Source organism: Chrysemys picta, chromosome 15 (genome assembly GCF_011386835.1).
Source record: "Chrysemys picta bellii isolate R12L10 chromosome 15, ASM1138683v2, whole genome shotgun sequence".
NCBI lineage: Eukaryota > Metazoa > Chordata > Testudines > Emydidae > Chrysemys > Chrysemys picta.
Genome location: NC_088805.1, coordinates 28,713,503 through 28,739,109, shown reverse-complemented (window position 1 = coordinate 28,739,109; position 25,607 = coordinate 28,713,503). Strand labels below are relative to the sequence as shown.

At 51.6% G+C, this 25,607-nt stretch overlaps 1 protein-coding gene across 12 annotated transcripts in view; it reads right to left on the bottom strand.

Moving 5' to 3' along the window:
- Positions 1–1,523: 1,523 nt before the first annotated feature.
- Positions 1,524–25,607, bottom strand: part of CUX2 (cut like homeobox 2) — a 220,328-nt gene continuing 196,244 nt past the window's right edge. For 11 of the 12 annotated variants that reach the window (XM_065568743.1, XM_065568745.1, XM_065568744.1 and 8 more), the window contains 7 exons: positions 22,267–22,368; positions 15,402–16,150; positions 13,503–13,662; positions 9,382–9,651; positions 8,446–8,634; positions 6,936–7,209; positions 1,524–4,964 (listed from right to left, as the gene is read on the bottom strand). In XM_065568743.1, coding sequence (XP_065424815.1) covers positions 4,148–4,964; positions 6,936–7,209; positions 8,446–8,634; positions 9,382–9,651; positions 13,503–13,662; positions 15,402–16,150; positions 22,267–22,368 — 2,561 coding nt within the window. In that variant the 3' untranslated portion in view covers positions 1,524–4,147. The remainder of the gene's footprint in view (positions 4,965–6,935; positions 7,210–8,445; positions 8,635–9,381; positions 9,652–13,502; positions 13,663–15,401; positions 16,151–22,266; positions 22,369–25,607) is intronic. The other variant, XM_065568751.1, reaches the window with a different exon arrangement.

Sequence of the window (25,607 nt, the reverse complement as noted above, 5' to 3'; positions counted from 1 at the left end):
ATATGAATCTGTGTAAGGTCAGTCGGCTCCTTAAAGAAACAAAGAGCCCGCAATGAAAACCAACGCTCCTTAATCCTCCGCTAAGATGCAAAGCGTTAGTCGAAGCTGAAGGCGGACTGCCTTGGTTAGGGGCACGTTTAACACCCCAGAGACTTACCCGCAGTGGAAGCGCAGCGTGAACCGCTTGCAGAAAGACGGGGCGTTGGTAGAGACGGCCCCTGGGCTCTGGATTTGGGGCGGGTTGGCTGCTGGGGCTTGGTTTGTGCCATGGTAAGCTAGGGGCTGGTTGCAGAATTCAAACTCAGCTCCACAGTTGGATTTTGAACGCTGCTCTGGATCCGGGGCTGTTTGGAGCGAGGGGTTTGGTTCAGCCCATCCCTAGCGCAGCACGGGGGGAGGACTGCGCCAGATGCAGCTGAGTTGACTCTGGGAACGCGGTCCCCGGAAGGGCAGGGTGGCTGTAGCATACCCGCGCTAGTTTTGATCTGGCTAGCGCACACACCAGCAGCAGCGAACGTGGTAACACGGGCGTCAGCGCAGGCTAGCTGCCCGCGTACAGGCAGCCTGGGTCCATACGTGGCTTGTTAGCCCATGGCACCAGGCCTTCATCACTAGCCTTAGCTGCACTAGCTAGATTAAAGCGAGCATGGGTCTGCCCAGACACCCTGCTCACACCTTCATTTGCAGTGTAGACGTACCCTGTCAGAGCCGCCCCTCCCACAGCGCAGAGAACAGTCCCGCATGGGGAAAACTGCTGGTTCGCCACTGGCTTTCAGGCAGTGGGCTGATGAGGTGATAAACAGAGGGAGCAGGCGCAGAGGAGGAACCTGTTTGCTCTCCATCCCCAGGAGGATATTCTGGTGACAGCTGGCTTCGGTAGTGCAAATCTTAACTCTGACATTTTTATTTAATCTGCTTTGGTCAGAAATGCTTTCTGGTCTGCCGAGCTGCGTGCTGGCAAATTCACCCTCCGCAAGAGTCACGAGGAACGCTTAGCGGGAGCACGTCTATAGCACCCTTCACCTGCACACCTCCATGCACCTCCCAAAGGAGGAGAGCATTAGTCCAGGGAAACAGAGGCACAGAAAGAGGAAGTGACTTGACCAAGGTCACACAGAGTCAGTGGCAGAGCCAAGATGAGACTCCAGGTTAAAATCTTGGTTCAGTGAAGCCAGGGGGAGGTTTGCCACTGATTCCACTGGAGCCAGGATTTCCCCTCTGGTCTCTTGACTTCTGGGCTAGTGCCCCAGCCACTGGCTGATAGTGCTGCTTCCTGCTCAGAATCACAAGTACGTGTAAGCGAGCAGGCGATGGTTACAGAGGGTAGAACAGTTTAAATAGACAGGCTGCACTGCCCCGAATGCAAAGGCAATGGGAGGCAGGCTGGGCCCTATCATATATCCATGGTGTGTTGTGTCATCAAGAACTAACTCCTTGCAGGTCCAGAAGCAGGGAGATGAATGGAGGGAGGAAAGGGATTGCTTAGGAACCAACTCTGAACAAAACAGACCGAAACAGCAAAGTTATTATACAACTTCTGTATTTAGTGGCTCTTTACAGAACTTGTTCCTTTTAAAATTTTTAACAAAGTTCATCAATCTCATAGAAACTTTTTAAGTACAGTACATGAGCCTAACAAAAAGTGATCAACATGTCCCACTAGCTTTTAGTACAACAGGATTTCTGTGTTCAAAAGACTAGACTAAGTGCTTCATCAAATCCCGTTCCACTAAAGCTAACAACTAGCACACTAAGAATAGTAGTCAACGTGTATGCCTCGCCCTTCGATGGCATGTTGGGGTTTGAAACCGTACAAATCGTTCCGTTAGACAAGCTCTCACTTGTTCAGACAGGGCTATGGTTGCTAAAAGATGGCAGATGGGATCCGGGCCGTCATGGAGTCAAATGGATTTGCTTTTAAAATTGGTCATTAACTACCACCCAAGTATAAAAATACCTTCTATTCCGATAAAAATGTATACAGTGGAAAAGTATTCCATGCATCGCCTCCGTGCCTGGCAGATGTGCGCTCACGACACTTCAGTCACCATTCGGTGCGGAGATTTTTAACTGGCTGCATCTGTGGAGGGAGGGAATGGGTAGGTCTTGGCATGCTGCATTCTGGTCCTTGCCAAAGGCTGTTAAAAGCCCCCACCCAGCACTGAACAAACCAACACAATTCATTTAAACCAGTCTTCTTTGAAAGGCATTGCGTTAGCCGGGACTTGATCCCTGGCACGGATTAAGATAGATCTTGGTCTATTCAACAGTCTTGAGCTGCGAGAATGGGGGAAAAATCCATCGCAGGGGCAATTTAACAGCACAGAGATACACGGGCAACTGATGCGGCTAAAATGCCTGGTCCAATGGCTGATAACTCAGCACGTGCCTCTCTGTAATGAAGGCCTGATCCAAAGCCCCCAGAAATCAATGGTAAGACTCCTGCACACTTCAGTGAGCTCTGGACCAGGCCCGAAGGCCGCAGTTCAGCGAAACACTGACGTGTAACGTCACACGCGTGCTTAGGCCTTACTGAAGTCAAAGCATGTGCTTAAAAGGGCTTTGCTGAATCAGGGCCCCGGTAGACTATCAAGGACCTCCTATCTAAGCACGGGAAGATACTGCGGGTACCAGAGGGCAAATTTGTTGTAACGGCGCCCACTGCAAAGTGGGGGTGGGGTGGAAGCAAGTGCCCCCAAGTCCTGCAGCACTGCCTTTCTACTGTCCAGGGTTTATACCCTTCACTCAGTGCAGGGGGAAGGCGGTTGGCCTTAGGCTGTAACTTCAACCAAGTGTTGCTGTAGAGAGCAGCTGAGGACCTATTTGACATGCAGAAGCCATAACATATAAGGAAAGCCATTTGCTGTCGACGGATTCAAACCTGGAGGATAATCCTCATTCCTTGGCGCTCTTCCTAGAGCCCAAAATCTAGCAACATAAAGGTGCTTCTGCCTCAAACGCTGGAACTGCCTAAGGTAAAACCAAACAGATTCCGACTCCGGATGTGAGCCAGTGGTTTATATTTTTTGAGTGCTCGCCCCCAAGCACTGGCATTGAAAGCTCCGAGTTAAGGTGTCCTGCTGGCCGACGCCCACTCACCAAAGGAGGTGATGCTCATGCATAAAAAAAAAATCTTGCGATGTCATGATCATTGTTAACGTACGTTACCATCAAACCAGATACGTCAAAAGACATTTTGCACCCGTGAACCTTTCCCTTCTCCCTCCCAAAATCAGAGATATGGGTGATTTCATTTTTTTTGTTTTTCAAACGGACAGAAAGCTTTGCCGCCAACCGCTGAAATTGTTTTGTTCATTTTGGTTTGTCACGGGTTACTCACTAGAGGAAGTGGAAGGAATTGGTTATGGACCATGCTACAGCTTGTTCAGGAAGGCTATTGCAGACATTTTCTACAACATATACAACTGCACGTGACATTCTGTGTTACAAAGGGTTCAAAACATACCACCAGAACTAAATACATACTCGATGGCATCAAGGGTTTCAATTTAGAGTCTTCATGGACTATACCACAGTCTCTGGAAAGGAGAGTAGCAATGCAGTGTCTTACAGACAAATGTGGAAAAACCGCTAGTCAAAAGTTTATTAAATTTGGTCAGTCTTATAGTGCTTCTCGATGGCTTTGATCAATAAGTCTTTTTTTTTTTTAATCTCTTCCAGTGGCAAACTACAAGACTTCAGTGTACATTTAATGACACAACTGCTACATCATCTTGATTTTATAGCTATCTTTAATATCAAAACAGCTTAAGCTGTTAATAAATTCCAAAGTATCCTTTTATTAAAATATCTAAAAGAGGTCTATAAATATTTTTTTTTTCTAAAAGTGTTCCCAGTTTTTTTTTTTCACATTTAAAACAAAGCTCAGGTTTTATTTATTTTTTGTTCCCTTTCATCAGGCGTGAAGATTCAGAAGCTACGTGCTGTTTTTCCTTCCCTTTCTTATTAACCAAATGGGTTTTTCTTTTGTCCTCAGCATGTGATGAAATTAACAAAATATATATATATATTTATATATATACGCCAGTAGGGCTCCCTGTTCCATCAACGTGCTCCAGAAAGTTTATAATTGTCACCAACGAAAGCAACCAATCAGATCCTTGTTCTTCAGCCGCTGCCCAGCCGTTCAGAATTCCCACTCCAGGGATTCCTCCCGATTAGCTGCCTTTTCTAGCCTGTGGATGATGTTGTTGAGGTTGGCCATTTTCTCGTGTCTCCGCTGGATGTTCGTGTTCAGCTTGACACTCTGTTGTAAAGAGCCCGTATCTGCAGCAGGACTTGAACTCTGCACCTTGGCGGAGGTGGTGTTTGGCAGTGACGGAGAGATGGGAGCAGAGGAGGACGGGACTGGCGAGACGGACATCATGAGGCCCGGGGAGGAGGCAGCTGAGGGCGAGTTCAGAGAGACCTCTAGGCTGCAGCGGGAGGACTCCGAGGTGGATTTAAAGCTAATGGGGTCAGGGTGCAGCCGCTCTCCACCTTCCAATTCCTGGGGTGGATGAAGGGCAGAGCAGTCGGGAGTGCCAGCGGCGTGCGCAATGGTGTACAAAGCGCTGCTCCTGGTGAGACTGGCAGTGCTTTGGGGAGCGTCCTGAGCGGCCTCCGCACAGGCGGCATCTACCTGCTCTTCTTTGAGAAGTCGGGGATGCTGGATGGAGGCCACCATGTGCTCCGTCTCCCCCTCCAGGCTGCAAGAGTCCCGGTGATTGTAACAGTCGCCCTTCTCCCCCGCCTCCATCTGCTCCTGCTTGACCCTGATCAGGGTCTCGCTCGGCCCTCTGTGCTTCGTGTCTCTGAAGACGGGCTTCCTGTCCTCCCCCTCTGAATCCGGGCTCAGCGGGTTGGGAACTCTGTGTGAATTGCTGCTCCCACAGCTGCTCGGCTCCAGGTCTGTGTCGTTGTCTTGGGCCCCTTCCACCAGCATTTCCCGGCGCATCCGGGACCTGCAGGACAAGCACAACAGGACGGTAACAGCAGCACTGTGCACCACCAGCTGAGCCCCTCAGAGCGGGGGGTGTCACCACCTCTGAACCCCTTCTCCTCTCCATGAGCCCAGGCTGCCACGTTACTGAGGGCTGGTACACACTAGAAAGTCAGGTCGCCTTAGCGACGTCACTCGGGGGTGTGAGAGACGTTGTTAAGCCGACCTAAGCCCCAGCGTAGACAGACCTAGGGCGACGGAAGAATTCTTCTGTCAACCTAGCTACCGCCTCTCGGGGAGGTGAATTTACCTCAGTGACGGAAGAACCCCTCCCCTCGCTGGAGGGACTGTCTACACCACAGTGCTGGAGAGGCACAGCCGTGCCACTGTAGCATTTCTAGTGTACGCTGGGCGAAGGCTCCCAACTCCCCTGGACGGTTGATATTCGAGTGGGCCGCAGCATAGGGAAATGATCTGTCAACATTTTTTCAAACTTTCCCACTTGTGTCTGTCTCACAGGCTTCCAATGGACCCCCACAGGCTGCAATTATTTTCCGCATGGGTTTTTTATCTGCCCGTTTTGTCACCGTTTCACTGACTGACACCTCCATGAAACACTTCGATAGCGATGTTGAGCAAAAAGTACCATGGAAAACGTTGCAAAAAAACTAAAACTTTTGGACACGTTTTCACCAACAGTTTCATTTTGGGGGGGAACAACTGAAAAACGTAGTGCAAGCAATGCTGTGCAGCTCTAGCATTAACCCCCCGGCGTGTCACCTTGGGGAGATCTAAGGCAGAGCGAGGCTACATGAACTATCCAGGATTAGATAGAAGCACCTTCGGACCAGCATAAGCATCCAGGCGAGGGGACCGGACTGCTTTAGCTGTGCAAGGGTTTCAAAGTGATAGTGTCGGCATAAACCTGTGTGTAGACCGGCCCCTGGACGTGGGGGTGACAGAAACGCAAGCTGACCCTTTTGAAGATCCGTTGCATCTGTCTGCACCTTACTCAAGTATAATGTCTCCAGCCATTCCCACGGAGTCACTTCACCCCCCACCCCACCGGTCTGCACACCTCAGTGAGTGGGAGGCGGGGGACGATTCCTGAGGCCCTTGGAGCCCGGCCGGAGGAGCCAGGGATCTGGTGCTAGCCCGTGCTATGCAGCCGGAGGCCCGTGCTAGTCATTGAGGAAGAACTGAGACTGGTGGATGTAGGAGAGCAGCCCTTTGGAGATGGAGTGGCTCCGAGTTCTGGCCTGACTGACCGTGTCCGCTCACTAACAGACTCCAGCCAGGGCCAGATGCAGCATTTGAACCTGCACAGTGCACAAATCGTGCCTTGTTCAATTCTGCAACAACAACGGTGGGTTTGCACATTAGCCATGGGCGAGGGTCTGCAGAGCCGAGCAGCAATAGCTGTCAATGCGGACACTGAATGTGCTGTCATTAGGTTTCAGAATCAACCCCCCTGTTTTAAGGGACGTGGGCTGCTCACTCCTCTCTTGGGAGCGGTTGTGGCAAGTGTCTCTCTTGGCTAGCCTGGCTGCAGGTCCAGGAACCTGCGCTGGGCTCGTGGCCACACCACGATGGTGTTAGCAATGAGAGCTGAGGTCCTACAGTGGAGGGATCCCGCTCGGTTGCGCCATCCGGGACCCGCTGTGCCCTGCATGCCGACTCCTCGCTCGGGTTTGTGAGGTCCATGGCAGTGGGGTTTTGCTTGCTGCTGTGTGATACATGGAAACGCCACCCACTGACACCCCAGTGCCCCCACCCTTGAGCCAGGGCCAGGTATATCTCGGGAGAACCTGGTTTGTGTCTGAGCAGCAACACACAGACCTTCCTCCGGGGTCTCCTCCCACTCCCCCGGCCAACGTCTCGCCTCTGAAAACGCAACTATGGGTCTCCGAAGCTCAGAGCCTCCCGAGATCCCCACCCCGTCCCGCTCCCTGCCAAGATGGAGATGGCCCCACCCCACCCAAACCCACCATACCTGTAGTTATGGAACCAGTTGATGACCGTGTTGGTCTTGAGGTTCAGCTGGAAGGAGAGCAGCTCGATGGTCTGTTGGGACGGGTATGGCTCCAGCTGGTAGGCCTTCTTCAGGGCCTCCTTCTCTTCTGGAGCAAGGACCACCCGGGGCTTTTTGACCTGGAGAAGGCTGAGGTCCTGGGGCTGGAGGCTGGGGCTGGTGCACTCAGAGTGGGTGTTGGGAGACTCGCTGTCGGAGCTGGCACTGATCAGCCCATAGCGACGCTTCAGATAAGCTAACGGGAGAGGAGAAGATCAGCCCATCCATGAGATGCCCTGTGCTGCCAGCACCCCTCCGCCCGTCTCTCCACTCGCTCTGCTACCACCAGGCTCTCCCAGTGGGCAGCCAATGGGGAACATGGCAACAAAGAGGCCAGGGCCATTAAACCAGCCAAACCAAACCTCTGAGGCAGCATGGACAGAAATGGCATGCGGCACGGTCCATTCCAGAAAGCGTGCTCCCTGTTCCCTGCCGCGCAAGTGAGTGCTGCAGTGGGTCAAAGCCTCAGGTTTTCCCCTCTGGAGACCAGGGCCTGAATCTTGGGTTGCACTGGGGGAAATTCACCCTAGGAGCTGGGTTACCGCTGTCAAGGATGCAGACATGACTGACCCTGAGCCTGCACTTCTCATCAATCCTTCTCTTCCGGGGCACTCACCTGCCCCAACCCCCTCTCTGACCACAGCACTCTTGTCATTCCTTAGCAATGAGGAACTGTGTCTCGGCAGCTTGCAATCCTGTCATTCTAAGACAATTACCTGCTCCGAGAACATACCCCGATAAGGCCAGAGCAAGCACTGGAGACTGGCGTGCTACAGCCAATAGATTCTAGTGACACCTCTCCTCCATAGGGCACCTGCCAGCCCTGAAGGCTGTCAGAGCAGAGCACCATCAATACATCCTGCCCTGGTGAAATGCAGCCACCTCTAGTGTGGAGGGGATAGTCAACCAGCAACAGCATATTGCACTGTGGGGTGGGGCGGGAATGTTCTGGTCACGCCCCTATCTGAGTGCCCGGATCGGCGCAGTCAGCCCTTCGCCACCATTCAGGAACACTGCCCGGAACACTATTTATCTCCATGGCAAGGTCATTTGTAAGTCACCAGACTGCAATGGGCCAACTCCCAAATCCCAGGTCAGTCTCAGCAGTCCGCTAGCTGTGATGCCTGCTCGGCTGAACAGCAGAGGTTGCGAGCCCGATTCCGAAACGCTTTCCCCCAGGTTTACACTGGGGGTAACTCCATTGATTTCAGTAGGGTCACTCCTGATTTAAACCAGTACGAGAGCAGAGTCAGACCCCAACTCACAGGGAATTGCCATCGATAAAGTCCACAACGAGCTAGACACGCGAGCCTGAATTTGGTGCAGAGCAGCGTCAATCCAGTGTGGCGTTCAGGGAGTGATTCCGCATTTACACCGGCCCCGGCGCGGTGCCCCCTGGCGCTGCGCTGAGCTCCCGGGCTTCGACACTCACCTTTCTTCTCCAGTTTCTTCATGTCGCGCAGCTTGTCGACGTTGTGAGGGTCGTTGAGCCAGAGCTGCATGCGGACGAAGGGCTCCCGGCCCTTCAGGCTCAGCTTGTGCCACGGCTTGGGTCTGGAGAGGAGGTCGGAAACGGAGCCCTGCGTCAGGCCCAGGATGCTCTCCCCGAACAGCCGCTGGCCTGGCAGAGGAGAAGCAGAGGGGGGTTATACCATCCGCCACCGCGGTTCAGGCCTGGAACCGGGGGGTTTGGAGCTCAGCATGGTCCCTTATCGCAGCTGGACTATTCTGCCAGCACCGCTGCCTGCAATGACGTTGTTCCTGATTATCTGAGCCAGCAGCAAAGATCCCACCGACTTCAGGGGAGCAGGAGCAGGCCCATCCCGGGGGGAATTTGGCCCGTCTGCTGCTGCTACGAAGCGGATGCTCTCACGAAGGAAGCAATGAACAGAATACTGTGCAGTGGAGATGGCTGAATCACGCTCAGCTGCCTTGCTACTGGCAGCGGGGGTGTCCTTGCCATCGGGCTGGCCTCGCCCGGGGCCTGACGCTGAGGGGAGCTCTACGCTGGAGATGGAGGTGTCACTTCCAGCTCGAGCAGACAGACCCAGGCGAGCTCTCCTCGAGCCAGTGTGCTAGTTACTGATGTTGCTGCAGCTGCGCGAGGTCTGGCTCTTCGAGCTGGGAATGGCCCCTCCAGCTGGAGCATAGACCTACTCTTAGACCTGGTGAGAGGCCCAAACCGATGCACCACAATGCAGCCCCCTGGATCTGCTTCCACAACCAAACCGTGTGCCTGACCCTTCTCCCTGTGCTAGGCTGGACTGAAACCCCGGAGCCCCCCCCCGAGCCTAGCCCGTCTCTGCAGATAAGCACACGCGCTGCTGTGGAGGTCGCGGCTAGCCAAGCGGCATCTGGAAATCAGCACCTAGATTGTTGTCCGTTAACACCTCTTTGACCTTCTTGGTGATGGAGTACGTGTCTAGTTCGGGCGACATGGCGACGATTTCCTGGATGCCCACCGGTGCTTGGCTATTGGAACACATCTTCCCACTCAGTGACGAGGCCGACCTGCTCTCCGGTTGCTGATTTTCTTTGCTGCTCTCCAGAGTTAGAGTGAGTGGCTCTGGGGGGCTTTTGTCTTGCTCCAAAGGGCTGGGCGGTGGGGAGGGGGAAGACTGGGTCTCCCCAGGGCTGGCTGTCAAACACCAGGAGACAGAAAGCATTATTATTGCCATTCACACAATCCTGTTTCCTCCTAGCTGTAGGGTTCGCCTTGGGGGTTTTAAGTTTATTCTGGTCAGCTCGGTTTGTTTGCTCATTAGCCCTGTGTGGGACAGAGGCTTCTGAATGAGCCTTTAAACCTACCTAGTCCTTGATAACATCCCAGAGCATCTTTCAACCTCAAGGATCCCAGGGATCATTTCCCGCGTCACTGAAATGCAGCCACTTCTGGGGCAAAACGCAGCAACTATTTAACAGCACCCAGCAACACTATGCACCAGAGAAGAGAATATCATCTCACTTCAAACTGCAAGGGGGCATTTAGGAAGGCAGGACGGAAGGACATTGGGTGAAATTTGGCTGGGATAGCAGGGTTAATACTCTGACTCTTGCAAAAGGTGCCGCAGGAATTTTATTAGTCATAAGCAGTTAGGACTTGAGAAACCCAGTTCTCCTCAGCAGCACACTAGCCCCAAGCAGTGGGCTGGAGTCCAGAGCTCAGCCCTGACTCAGTGGCAAGAGGACAGCCTGGTGACTCACCAGCACCACTTCCTACTGCTGGCTTATTTATAGCTGCTAGGCCATGGCTTTGACTTTCAACCATGAGCTAGTCGCTTGCGCTTGGCTGCTGTCTCCTCGTCAGCCACACGCGAGACACAAGGGTCAGACTGAGCCTTAATCACCCGAATGTTCCCGGCAAACACAAGGTTTTGATTGTGGCACACGAGATACCTACAGATTTGTGGACAAAAGCCCAGTCCGTGGGCACAGCAGGCCCAACCCCAGGGCCCTGGATCCCAGAGTCCTACAACGGCAGCAGAATCGAAGCTTTCTTTCTAATACCCTTTATGTCTCTAGCCCTCCTGGCTGCAAGGAAAAGCTGGAAAAGGTGGATCCAATGTGACCAATGCAGCAACGTCTGTCTGAGTCTGCTGACAGCCTTACGCCCAGGTTGCAGCAACAGCCACTGCAGCCAGACAGGAAGGCATCTGGCCCCAAATTTGGCAGAAGAGCCTAGGGGAGGATGCTGCCCATCTTGTTACGGTTAGGGCCACAGCCAGCAGTACTCTGCTTGACCGGGGGCCCCCCATGTGTGCCTAGGATGCTGGATGGTGTTAATCTGGCCCCGGTGGTACCTTTCACGACTAGTGAAAGTTTGCGTGCGAGCATCGAGCCGAAAAATTCATAGAAATAGGAGCTCAGGTGTGTGACAGTGAACGTAATATTCGCTCTGCCCTGGCCGCTGACCCTTCTCCCCTCCCCTCTAGATCTCGACTGTCTCTCCGCCATGATAGATCACAGGGGAAGACATTTAAGTGTAATTGAAACATTATTTTGAATGGGTTTATTGATAACAAAATCCTCTGTACAAATCTGTCAGTTGCCTGTGCGCGGCTGCAGACTAATCGCGCGGCACGCCGTCTCGCCAGGTCTTTCCCCCTTTCTTAACAACTGTCAACTCCAGTCAAGTCTCAGATCATCTGGGGGCAAACAGGAGTTGACAGAGAATCCCTTTCTGCAGTAAATCTCCAGCTTGCGTGTTGCATTCACCTTGGTGGGGGTGGAAGGGGGAGGAAAAAGCAAATCAATGAGAAATAAATGTGAACATTGTTTATTGTGGTGAGTTGTCGTTTGCGACACGCGCGGGCTGGAGAACAGCGGAGGGGGGAGAAATGCCACGTGTCTCTTCTTTTTTGGAAGTGGGGGAGAAATAAGGCAAAATCTTTTATACAGATCCTGTGGTGGTGGAAATAATTGAGGAGAGAAAACAACATGAGCATTCCCCCCCCCCAGTTCCTTCTCTGTTCTAGGCACACAGCCAGTGGGTTTTGGTGGTGGGTTTTTTTGTTTGTTTGTTTTTTAACTAGACAACTTTCAAAACCAATTTCTGACAAAATAACATTTGAAAGCTCTGTATAACCACCTTATCTTGTCTAACAGACTAATTAAGGGGGTTGGAAATGAGTCGGATGTGTCAGAACAACGGCTGGGGAAAGATGTATGAAGGATCCTTTCCGAAAGATGACAGCGTGTGTGTGTGTTGGGGGGATATGAGTGTGCCTTGTTTTAACCTGGAGATGCAGCACTCCAATTAGAACGCAGCATGGGAGGGGTTGAGGGGGGGGGAGGCTGAGATTTATGGAATAAAGAACACAAATTCCTCCTGTGTTTAAGAATTCAAAGGCGGTCAATGCAGAGAGTGCCTGGAATAGTTGTGATGAGCAGTGTCAGCATCTCTAATGGCTCTGAGATGGGACAAGGGATTGACTGGCAATCTCCCAGACTGGTTTGCTAATGCCTTGTGCCCCCGTAGGCTCTGGTGCTCACCAGCTATATTTGCTTTCTCCATTTAAACAAGCTTTGACACCTGTTCCAGCACGTGAAAGGCCAGTGAAGTCAATGGGAGGCTTTTCACTGACTTTACTAGAAGATGAATGAGGCTCATGGCAGCACACCTTGAGAGAGACCCCTGTGCCTTGCATCTGCATTGAGGGCTACATTTTGCTCTGAGATACATGCATGCAATTCTACAGGAGTTCTGTGTGGGTATATCTCTGTAACATGCTTGTACATTGTGGGTTGCACCCTCTGTGTTGGTGTGCCAGAGAGAGGATAATAACCTACTACCGGTGCCCCAATGGAACTCCTCTTTTAGCTCGAGTGGCACAGGTCTGTGTTGTGGTGCGACAGGTCTCAGGTTCAAACCCTGCTGAAGACCTGTGGATGGATGCTGTCAAATATCCATAGACATAAGCCCCAAAAATGTTCAGATGTTTGTTGGATCCTCTTCCTAATGACTCTGCTCTAACTACACCTTTGGCTGGAATTTTCTTAAGCACATGCTGTTTTATGAAATGTACAGCACTGCTGGTTGCCAGTCAGGAAGTAATATTGGGAGACTGGTCTCTGCAGGGGTTCAGAACTGATTTTTCACTTCATTAGCAATTTCAGAAAGTCGAAAAAAAAATTTGGTTTCAGATTGAAAACTAAAGAATTCCACAAATGGAAGAGTTGAAGAAAAATTTCAAGTTGAATGAAACGCTCTCTTTCAATTTTGACTTTTAAAATGTTCTGAATTTTATATTTAAAATTCAAAGATATTTTGAAACCAGAAATAATTTCAAATTTAACAAAATGTTTTGTTTAGAAAATGTTGAAAGGAAATGCTGTGATGTTTCAGAATCCTCTCTCCCACCAAATGAACAATTTGGCGAAATTGACATCAATTCACGAACCGTTTCGGTGTCACTGAATCTGCATTTTTTCCGATGAAAATAAGGTTTCCGCTGAAAAATGTCACCCAGCTCTTGTATTTTGGCACTTCTGCTATAATTTATCATTTATATTATGGTTAGTGCCGAGAGAGGCCAGGGCCCCTTGCGCTTGGCCCTCTGCAAACACCTTGCAAAGAGACAGCTGCTGCCCTGCAGATCGACCTGCCAGAATGGGAAGTGCAGATCTTATCGAGAGATTTTATCCTGCTTCTGGGTTTGGTTAAAGAGGAGAGAGCTGGAAAGTAACTGAAGTTCCCAGGTTAACACTGGAAGTTCCATGGCTTATGGTTGATAGAAGTATCAATGATCAGATTGATCGACAAGTCTAACAGGTGGACTGACCCATCTATTGATTTATCAGCTGGGTCAATCCAATGGACCAGATGAATATCGCTGGTTAGTTCAGACTACAGGTGGGCCAAACCCTCTGAATATCCCTAAACTCTGGCCAAGTTGGAACCTGGATCCCAGATATGGCTCAGGCCCATCCCTACATACCAGATTCAAGGCGGCGGGTGCAGTCGTCAGACAAAGAGCAGCATGAACTTACCCTGTGGCAGGTTTGGTTGCTGGCTGATCCCTTGGCCAAGCTGATCAGTGAGCCACAACTGCATCCTGATAAATGGTTCCCGGCCTTTCTGGGTCAGCTTGCTCCATGGTTTGGGCCTGGACAGCATGTCACTCACGCTTCCTTGAGACAAGCCCAGCACCTAGAGCAGAGGTCACAGGGGGAAAGGTTGGGTTGCACGGTTAGCGTCCTCTTCAGGAAGATGCTTTAGTCAAACACAAGTTACTGGGCTCAGGAGAGGGGTAGCTGGGTGAAATAATGGCCTGTGATACACAGGAGGATCTGGGGGTCCCTTCTGCCCTTAAACTCTATGAATCTTTGCTATTTTTCCCCACAGATTCCCCTCAGATCAACCTAGTGTTAAGTGGGAGATTCCATGCTACTGAGCATCCAAAATACTGAGGCTGGAGACCGGCCTGGTGTTCACAGCATCTCCTGGTCATGTCCCACCCCTGGTTCAGAGCCTGTGCTGGGAACTCGCAGCCCTGGGGGAACGCAGCATGATGCTGTCTTTGTGCCCTCCTGATTGCTTCATGCCAGCATACTAGAGTCAACCCCCGGGGCTGCTCTAAGGATGGCACCCTCGCCAGGCGCCGCCGGTGGTGCCATGCACTGTGGGCGAACGCTTCCCGTTGCCAGCATGCCCCCTACGCTGGGGCTCTGCAGCGTGTGCAGGGGTTTCACAGGAAAGCCCGTGCTTGGGAAGAATTCTCCCAGGTGGCTGTGGGGCTTCTCTGACCCATGTCCGGGGGGTTGGCGGTGGAGAAAGGGAGAGAACAACAGGGGGCAGAGTCCAACCCTGCAGTTTGCACATTATCTGTGGGCATCAGGCTGTGCGCCTAGCACTGAGAGGAGGATGTGGACTGAGAGCGCCTCTAGATTCCCTTCCTCCCGGCGTGGTACCAAGCCTCACTCAAAGCGCACAGTGCCGTGAGATCAGCACGGCGGCTGGAACGGAGATGATGCCGCTCCATTAGCTGATCTCCAAAGAGAATCCCCCCCTGGCTGGGCCCAGAAGCCCCCGGCACCCCCCAGAAGCCAGCGCCACAAGTCCCCAAAAAAGGGGGGAACTCCAACCAGAAACGGCCCCGAAGCCCTTCTGGCCACCCAACGGGGGTGCCGTGCTTCCGGCCATTCCCCTGGGAGAGGGGGGACAGGCTAGGCCGCGGCACAGCTCAGAGTTGTCTGTGGGGGATTCTGCGGGGGGCCGGGGGAAGGAGAGGGGCAGAGGAGGCAGACAGAGGCCTGTTGTTAGGAGCTGAGGGGAAGCTGTGGCTGGCGGCAGGGAGAGGACCCTGGCACAGCAGAGAGCCATTAATGGTATAGCTTGGCCCAGGCCTGGCAGCGAGGGAGACAGATGGGAAATGCCCCGGGGCAGGGAGCGGCTCGGGGAGCAGGAGACAAGTGGCACCTGCAGAGAGGGCCCCAGAGACAAGGGCTGGGCTTTTACTTGGGGACTTGACCCACCTCCCAGAGAAACTGGTTTGTATTCCCTGTCTCTCCACGGGCCCACAGCCAGCCACCCTCCTGTCTCCAGGCCCATTGAGTGGGTTTTCTGGGGCAGATATCAGCAATAGCTGGGGGAGAGTCCAGCCCTCAGCAGTAGCCCCCCGCCCATGATTCTGGGGGAAAGGGGGTATCTGCTGGACTGAGAGGTGTAACTCCTTCCCCATGGCGCTCGAGGGGTTGTGGAGATGCTGGGGGCCCTCTGGGGTTGCTAGCAGAGGAGAGCTCAGGAGCTCGGGGATGGCCAGTGGGGGAAGAAGCCGAAGTGGCTGGGACAGCCGAGAAGACCAGAGAGGGAAGCCAAACTTTAAACTGGGGCTTGCTTGGGCTTGGGGCTCCAGCCAGGCCCTGGGCCAGCCCCAGCCGGATCGGTACCTTTTCCCCGAAGATCCTCTGGCAGATTCCATTCTTGGCCAGTTTCTCCTTCACCTGCCTGGTCAGCTCCAGGGTGTCCACCTCCCTGTACATATACATCTCATACTGCTCCGGAGTCAGCGGCGGGACGGTCGGCTTGAGGGTGCGCGGGACGTATGCCGGGTAATAGGAGAGGCGGCCGGCGCTCTGCAGCTCCGCGCTGGTCCCTTCGGACTTCATCTCCACAGCCTTGTGGGGCTCGTCCTCGCCCGCAGCCAGCTCCTCCTCGCTGGGCTCCCCCCGCGGCCAGGCCCGCCCGTTGGCCAGGCTGGAGTAGCTGGAGGAGGAGGAGAGGGAGGGCGACACCGAGGTGTAGGGCCGGCTGAGTAGGCTCCTCTCCGACGCCCAGTGCTGGTCGAAGTAGGAGCCGGCGTCGCCTATCTCCGACTTGACCTTGCGGATGATGCTCTGCACGAAGGCGGCGGGGGACAGCACCGTCAGGGGGGTCTGTGTGGAGCTGGAGCTGGTGCCCAGCGTCCCCTCCTCCTGCTTGATGTAGGCCTGGACAATGTTCTGGCTAACGGCGGCCAAGGTGGAGCGCTCCGTGGGTGGCGTGGCCACGGGCCTGCTGCCGGACTCGATCTCCAGCAGGGCCTGCTGCTGGGCCTGCATCTCCCGCCGGGCCTGCTCCAGGATGCTTTTAATGGCCTCTTCCGAGTTGCTGTTGCCGTTGGTGACCACCTGGGGAGCAGCCGAGCTCTTGGTTTCACCTGGGGACAGGGCAGACAACGCAGGAGTGAGGGGGCAGGGAAACGGGCATCTCGACGTGGGGTTAGGCCCCACCGAGTCACTGGGCGCAGCACGGCTGGCTGCAGGCCAAAGAAGGCCTATGGAGGTTTTAGGCCGTGTGCTAGAACTTCCCCTTCACTTCGGAGAGTATATTGGAACGAAAGGACTGGGGGCCTGGCCGGGTGGGGGAGTGCCAGCTCGCCAGGACCCAGCAGAGCCCATTCTGCACAGGAGATGGGACGGCCGCCATCTTGGCTGACACACCAGGGACTGAACCGGGGACTTCCAGAGCTAAAAGCACGAGCTGCATAGCTTGGACTAAATGGTGCTGGAGCTGTAACAGACTCACATCCCCTCTGTCATACGCCCCTGCCAACGGCAGGGAGACAAGCTAAGCTCAGCCCCTGCAGGGGATGCTGATGGGGAGTCTGCGAAATGGGGACATGTTCTTTTGTAAGCAGCTCTGAGATCTACAGCAGCCCAGAGCCGCAACGCTGGACTCAGCACAGTCTAAACCAATAGGATGAGCTGTTGTAAATGCACTGCAAAGAGTGAACGGTGTCCGCATGATCCCTCCGGCAGAAACGAGCGAAGGGCTGCCGTCCCCTTCCTGGAAAAGAGCACTTGGAACAGGTGTCAACGCGCCCTTTGTGGAGAGCCAGCCCCTGAAATCCCTTATGGGCGTTCGTGTGAGGAGCGGAGGATATGGCCCCTGGTTAAAATCCACGGGGTGGGGGGGTCCCTTTAACACCACCACCAGCACGTCTGTATACAAGAGCTCTGTTTGTTAAAAATACTATTATTAATAATAAACCTGGTGCTTATATACAAATATGATTATACCGCATAGGGTATAATTTCAGGAGGAATCTGGGATGCTATTTCTATATCTAGAGAGACAGGGTGGGAGAGATCATATCTTTTATCGGACCAACTTGTTGGTGAAAGAGAGACAAGCTTTCGAGCTTACCCAGAGCTCTTCTTGTCTCTTTCCCCAACATAACTTGGTCCAATAAAAGATAAAAGATATGACCTTGCCCATTCTGTCTCTCTAATATCCTGGGTTCAACTTGGCTACATCATCACTCCAAACAATGGAAACTATTTATAGATCCGTGCACCCTATATGGAAAAAACAGCTAAAAAGCATTGTAACCTGACTCACTAAGGTGTCACTCACTGTCACCCTGTGCAGTGTCTTCTGCAGAGATCAAAAGTTGAACGTTCATGAGTGGAGAGGGAACAAAGCCAAGCTATTTTTGCAGGTAGCATAAAATCTTTGAAACTGCTGGGTTATGTAACTGCGACAAATGCCATCTAACGACAGCCTGCTAATACGCTGCCGAAGGACAGGGAAAGCTTTTCCATTGTATTCCCCCATTTTCATTTGCTTCAGCTTTATGAACCATGTTCCCTTTGGGGCTGAAACTTTACACAATTACTCTAATGTGTTGTGAACTGGACACCCAAAATTCACTAGCCACTTTGGAAAATCTTGGCCCTAAAGTCCAGAGGGGAATTTAGCACCCCATGCAAATATTTACATAAAGAATTAAATTAATCTCTATTAATGGGATACATGGCTAAAACCACAAGAGTCAGGAAAGGCAGATGTTTCCAGGAGCAATAGGTTCTTAGCCCCATTATGCATTGTGTACACACATAGGGAACAGATTGTTACTCATTTAGTGAGAGGTAACAGATGTCTGGGGCCCTCCAGTGGAGGAGAAATCAGAAATGAGGTGTCTAGGGATACTCTGAGTGTAACTTGTTTTATTTACACACATACACCAGTCCTGGAACAGAGGGGGGTCAAACAGCATGCAGAGCAATCCCTTCTTTCTGAGTTCTCAGCCCATCTCAATGCCTGGTTCCCAGGGAGCAATTCTGCCTCAGAAATTGACTCCACTCAGACTTTGTCTACACTAGCACTTCTGTCGGTAAAACTTTTGTCGGTCAGGAGAGTGAAAAAAACACCTCCCTGACCAACATAAGTTTCATCGACAAAAGTGCTGGTGTGGACAATGCTATGTTGGCAGGAGAGTCCCTCCTACTGACACAGCTAACGTCGCTCGTTGGGGGTGGTTTAATTATGCCGGCCAGAGAACACTCTCCTGCCAGCAAAGAGTGGCTACACAGGAGACCTCACAGCAGCACAGCTGTAGCGGTAGAGCTGTCCCGCTGTAAGGTCTGTAGTATAGACAGCCTCAGAGACCAAGGCAGAGAGCAAACTCTCCTGGTGCTCCCACACCCCTCTCTCTTCTGAGCCTTGAATAAAAAAACTAACATCCAGACACAGAGCATATCTTCCCAAGGCTGAACATTTGCTCGTATGCCAAGGAAAAGAACTTGGAAGACTATGTGTAACAGCGCCACGTGGGGACACTTACCATAATAACGTTTTTCAGCAAAACCAGCAATATATTACACCACATGTTAACTACAAAGTCAGGAACAGAATACAATGCATAGGTGCAGCAGGGCCAAGATAGAGGGGCAGCTCCAACTTAAAATCTAGTCAGTCAGCGAAGCAGTCTGTTAAACATGGTTTCAGGTGCCACATCTGCCCCTAAAAGGCCCCCTTGCCAATATCTGTGGGTTCATAATCTCATTTTCTCATAAAATATGTTTCCTTTCCCTTGTTGGCGTGTGAAAGACCCACACAAACAACGGGGGAAACTGACCAATCCTGCACACATTTATGTATGTTGTCAGTCCCAGAACTGACAGACATACCAGTTTGCAGGACGGGGCCCTTACAGAGCAGATGGGAAGTGGTGAAACTGACTAGACACAAAGTGCACCAAGTAACCAAACTGAAAATAGAGAGAAAAATAACTCCTTTCTCTAAACTCTCACAGCCAGTTTAGGGTTCCTTGAAACAAGAGGAGTTGAACAGTTTCCAGATGGAGGGGTGATAACCTGGCTGACATCCAGTAGCTCAAGCACTAGACTGCGAGTCAGGACAACTGGGCTCTATTCCCGAGTCTACCACTAGGACCTGCTCTGTTCTCTTGGGCAAGTCACTTTGCCTCACTTTCTGCTCCCACCTTTTCTATTGTCTATCTAGATTGTAAACTCGCCGGGGCAAGGACTCTCTCGCACCACGCGGCTGTACAATGGGGCCCTGATTTTAGCTGCAGCCTGCAGGCACTACCATAATACAAATAATCATCTAATTCTGAATGTTGCTTTTGACCCCTTAAATTCTACAATTCCCATTTTAGGATTTTTAATTTTTTTTGCATTTAATTTCCTTACCTTTTTAAAAAATTGCCTCTGCTTCATATCATTAGCATGTAAATGGTCCCAGTCTGGATGTGATGTTCACATCTCGTTGAAGTTAAGGGGGTAGGGGAGTTTCCATACTGGCTGTCATTGTGTGACTGGAGTCAGTTTCCTGCATTCCTGGATGAATGTGGCAGCAACCTATCTGTCTACATGATGCATCTTGTATCTTCACAACGGAAAAGGATTTCAATTGTTTTTAAATTCTCCCATAACTCAAACCCAGGTGAAGAGATTTTCCTTGAATCTTCTTAATAAAATTCACCTTTGGGCACACATCTATCTTAAAAAATGTCAGCTCTATTGGGATTGATTTTTAAAGTCACAGGCACACGAAATCAGAGAGTTTGTCTGGACGTAAGTGCCCAGAAGAGCGTAAGTTTTGCCACGCATATATATAGCCAGCGTTCTATTTCTACCACTGCAAACTAAACCCCATTAAAGATTATGCCAATACGCAAACATGTTTGTTTTCCCTGTCTGCTTTTCCACCATTCCCATCTAATTTCATTCTTGGGGATTCTGCTCTCTCAGCAGACTACCTGTTTTAAAGTATTTGACTTCTTGTAATTGACTCTGAACACAGCTGGTTTAATGATTTCTCATGCCACATGGATCGTGCATTCTCATTTCATCATCTGTTTCACGGGAAAAAGGTTAGATTTGAAGTTTTTAAAAGATCACATACCACAGCAACTCAATTTACATTTGCCCTTGTGCAGGCAGGAAGGTGAAGCAGCTCTCAGAACCAGGGAAAACTGTTTCCTCTCTAACAACATTTAAATGGTTTGTTTTCATTGCTCTCCTCTACTGTCACAAACTTAAACTGAAGGTTTAATTTTTTATTACAACTGTGCATACGGATTCGGCAAAATGACATTGTCTCGGTTCTACTAAAAATCAGATCCAACCCAGTAGCAAGATAATGCCGCTCCATACTAGATTATTCTTCAAAGACATGAAACTACAAGGAAAGCCTAATTATGGAATTACTTCCAGAATCATGCCATGTACATTGGCCAAACTGGACAGTCTCTATGCAAAAGAATTAATGGACACAAATCTGATATCAGGAATCATAACACTCAAAAACCAGTAGGAGAACACTTTAACCTGTCTGGTCATTCAACGACAGACCTGCGGGTGGCAATTTTGCAACAGAAAAACTTCAAAAACAGACTCCAAGGAGAGACTGCTGAGCTGGAATTGATATGCAAACTAGATACAATCAATTTAGGCTTGAATATGGACTATGAATGGCTGAGCCATTACAAACATTGAATCTATCTCCCCATGTAAGTACTCTCACACTTCTTATCAAACTGTCTGTACTGGAAAAAGAACAGGAGTACTTGTGGCACCTTAGAGACTAACAAATTTATTAGTCTCTAAGGTGCCACAAGTACTCCTGTTCTTTTTGCGGATACAGACTAACACGGCTGCTACTCTGAAACCTGTCTGTAGTGGGTTATCTTGATTATCACGTCAAAAGTTTTTTTTCCTCTTACTTAATTGGCCTCTCAGAGTTGGTAAGACAACTCCCACCTTTTCATGCTCTCTGTATGTGTATATAGATCTCCTCAATATATGTTCCATTCTATGCATCCGAAGAAGTGGGCTGTAGCCCATGAACGCTTATGCTCAAATACATTTGTTAGTCTCTAAGGTGCCACAAGTACTCCTGTTCTTTTTGTGGATACAGACTAACACGGCTGCTACTCTGAAAGCTTCCAGAATCAGAGCTGCTTCTATGCCTATGTCCAGTAGAGGGCAGCATACGCAGCATACCTTTCAACAGACCTATTGGAAATGAAGCGTTGAATTTTATACATACCATGCTCAGGGCTAAGTAGTTCAAAGAGCACCAAGGAATTCATTTTAAAGGGACACTTCCAGATTAAAAAAACTCTATAGCCAACACTTTCCAACCTGGATGCTTAAAGGTAGGCTCCTAAATCCATATGTACGGTCAGCACCTCCAGTTTGGTACCCAAGTTGGACAATTTTGGCCTAGAAGGTTTTCAAAAGGAACGAGTAACTCTGGGCTTCCAGCCTGAGACATCGTAAATGGGACTTGGTCTTCAGAAAGTGCGGAGCAGCCACCTTCTGGCAGCCAGACCCCACTAGGCACTCAAAATGGTGGAGTTGAAATCACCAGACACTTTGGCAAACCTTTCGCCCCTACCTGTGCACAAACTAACCCAGGTGAAGAAATGGAGAGCGTGTGTTGGGTTTTCAGCCTCCCTGGGGCTGCTCGATTGGTGGTGTTTCCCCCCTTGTAGGGGTTTTTCCAGCTTACCAATGCCGAGGGGCGGGTTAGTTTCCCTTCCCGGCTCTCTGCGTGTGAACACCGAGCTGCAACGTGGGACGCAAGGAAGGCCGGGGACTGTTCCCCACTTTGCTTGGCTTGGAAGGCGCAATAACCCTCGGGTGGGGGACACACCATCAAACTGCCACAAAGCTGCCTCCCCGCTGGTGCCCACACACTAGAAAGGGTACTGGGGATACTATTACTGTTCTCATTAGTCATTAGCTGTGTGGCTGTCAGATTCACGCAGCCGAGCCCTCCGTTCATTGCCTCCTCCTGCACCTGCAATAGTTTTGCTCATTTAACAAGTCCTGGACTCTGTTTTCCAGGTGAGGTATCTCCGGAGGGAAAGAACAATGAGAGAGACGTGGGATCCCAGGCACTGCCTCAGCTCACAAACATCGCTATGTCTGCTTGGCGGCGTAAATCCCTGGTACGCACTGAGGATCACACACATCTGTGTGAGGGAGCTTCGCCTGGCTCCGTGATTTCCCCACCTACCTCCCTTCTGAGACTCAATCTCCTTCTTCGCTTGTTCCAGGATACTTTTGATGGCATCGTCAGAGCCGGTTTCTGGAGTTCTAATCCTCGGCGTAATGCTACCTGATCAAAGAGGCATGATAACAGATTTGTCACTTGCGCTGTTTTTACAAGCTCAACTTGTATGTCAGGAAGTATTTACGGATGCTCATGTTCAGTTATTTTTAGGAACGCCGGTTTTAAGGAAACGTCACTCCCCATTAGTCACTAGCAAGACTGAAGAGAGGCCAGGTAACTGGCTGTCAGTTTTCGCCTCGTTCACTTCCTACACCACGCAGCATGGCCTCATCCCCCCCTCCCACTGCCCTCTCGTTTGAAGGGCATTGAAATCCCATTCGCAACAAAGGAAGGACCACACAAATGGAGCAGGGCTGCTGGAGTCAGGGGGTAGGTGTTCGTACATTGTGAATTAACTTCGCTTCTGGGAGAATAAACTCTAGGGGGATTTCGCAGCACTGTGTTCTCAGCACTGCTTGGCCAGGTGGTAGGGGCACAAGTGGACGAGGGGTTAATCCCGGCTCAGCTCCCCCTCCCCCTGTGCAGGTGCTGAGGGGAAGGGCTATATATTGGTGGCCTGGGAGGTACAGGAGGCAAAGTGCCTTTGGAAGCCTCGGGCTTCACAGCCGGGGCGGGCATAGGGCTGGGCTGGCCCCCACTCGGCGAGTCTTCTGCTTTTGTGTTATAACCATTCTCCCTGCTGGCCGTGACTGCACCCTCCTGCTGATCTTCCCCCTGTCTTCCTCCCTGTCACTGGCAGAGAGGCCAAGGGCCCACTGGGCCATGGGTACCGAACTACCAGGCCTGCTGTCACCAGGAAGTCAGTGATCAGTGTCATCAGGTGCTCCGATGCCTAGATACCACAGTGATGGGCCCAGGAGAGGAGCTAAAGACCTGCTGTTTGCTAACATGCCCATTCTGGGCCTTGGCTCAGGCACATGCTGCCTTGTCTGCACTAGACTCCCAGGCGGTGCTTTGCATGCGCTGAACTGGTCAAGCTAAAAATCTCGTAGGGAGCCTGAGCTGTACCTCAGCCTGGCTAGCGTGTGTCCAAGGCAGGGCCCTGTCTGCACTAGGCTCGTCACACCCGTCAGGATACGCCAGCTAACGCATGCGAAAATCCCTCCTCAGGCCAAGTCTAGCCCAGGCCCTGGCACTAAATAGCGGCGTTCAGTCTCCACAGTCTGAATCCGGTGCCTAGATTGAAAACGGCGTGAAAAGCCTCCACTGAACCGACATTCCTACGGGGCCTTTCAAAGGAGCTGCCAGAGGCCAGGCTTCAGCCCCGGATAACGCCCCTGTGCCTTTCGCCTCGCCAGTGAATACATCCGTGTGCTACAGGCTCTCCTGGGAATGGCCCAGCCCCTGGACCTTACACCAGCAACACGGCAGCAGGATGCTTTCATTTGTTAGGGTGGCTGCCCGGGTCCGTCTAAACCCTCCAGCCACACTGACAAACAAACGGCTCTCACCACCGCACGCAGTTTTCAATGAGCCTGACCATAACTGGGCTTGGATTCCAATCTGCTCAGAGGCCACGTGGGTTTTTATCTTCTGTGATTCCACAGTACGTAGATCAGGGCTCGTGTACCTGGGGGAAATGGACCAGCGGCGCTAGTGAGGAATAGCTATTGCAGAAGACCTCTGCCGGTATGATTTAGCTATTCTGGAATAACTCCCCCGTGGGAACGCTCTATTCCAGGGACAATTACTCCGAGAACAGGTTAGACAAACACCTGTCAGGGAAGGTCTAGTCCTGCCTCCATGTGGGGAGATGGACTCCCGAGGTCCCTTCCTGCCCTACGTTTCTCTGGTTCCAGAGCAGCTCTGCTGGTCAATTTCCCCAGGCAGACCAGCCCTTAGAAACAAAAAGCCACTTTCCACCACTCATGGCTCCTGAAGCAGAATGAGCCAAGTGGGTCTTATCTTGATTGCGGCCGTTACCACTTGAAATGCTAACAGATGCAGTGGTGTAGCCCCTTCTCCCCCACCCCCTTCCCGTAATGTGCCTACGGTACAGCAAAGCCCCAGAATCTCATGTGACTTCTGCGATACCACGCACCATCTGGATAGTAAAGTACAGGACTAGAGGCCACGGGAAGTGTGGAGAAGTTACGTGTTTGCTGAGAACTAGGACAGAGCTATTGCTGCACTAGGTGACTGCATGAGCTGCGCACCCTCCAGTTCTCCCCTGGACCCCCTATGGACTCTGAATGCTGCAGGTTTGGGGCGGGTACCCTCAGTTCTCTGCTTTTCAGGCATCTCCATCTGCACCGCCTGGGCCCAGCTTCGGCCCGGCGGGCTGAGATTTCTAACGTGCCTGGTAAATTCTCATGTAGGTCATTTCCGGAGAGAGATGAAGCCAAAATGACGGTGCCGCACTGATTTGACACACACCCCTGGATTGTGCCCAACCAGGGTTAGCGCTGTGGGAGGATCAGGGACCAAGGGGTTAAAAAGGAGACATCTGGAAAATGCTGCTAGTCCCAAGCCCCAGAGGACCTGAGTCTGCAGCAGGCCAGTGAGTCGCTCCAGCGTCTCACACAGCGAAATCCACAGCCTGCCTGTCAGCGGGAGGAGAGAGGCTGCAGCAGGGCAAAGTCTGCAAGGGACCAGGGCCTCATGGACAACGGAGCAGCAGCATCTTGAGTCACTTTATATGGTCTGGTCAGGGTCCTGCCCCTTGGCACACAGGAGCCAGAAGATTCTCTCCCCACTGAGCTGTACATAGCAGAAGATGCTAGGTGAGCTGTACCCCGCGGCGTTCTGGTTTGTTCCTGGCAGAGGGCACGGATTCTATCAATGGCTTTAGCCCAGTTTGAAACGGCGTAGTGTCATCTGGTGCGTTTTTAGGGATCTGAGTCGGCATTTGTTCAATTCTGAATGGCCTGGGAGCCGCGGGCAGCCAGGCACTAGAGAAATACAGGCCGAGTTCAGCTCCTTAATAAAAGTGGCCTGATTTTGTCCAGAGTTGCCGAGCACCTGCCTGTTTCTCATGTTGCTAATCTGCAAAGGCAGGAACATCCCATCCTGCCTCACAGCAAAGCTGCTTGGTCTTGTGGTTAAAGTACAGGACTGAAGAGCCAAGCTGCCTGGGTTCTAGTCCCAGCTCTGACATACACTGTGTGTGGCCTGAGACAAGTCGTTTCCCCTCTCGGTGCCTCAGTTTCCCCTGCTATAAGCCAGGGCTACGGTTTCCCTGGCTGAGTGTGTTTGCAATACTCCCTTGCATGGAGGTGCTAGAGAATTGCTCAGACTGTTTATTAAATAGCGGAGGTCTCACATCAAGACTTTGTTATTTTGAC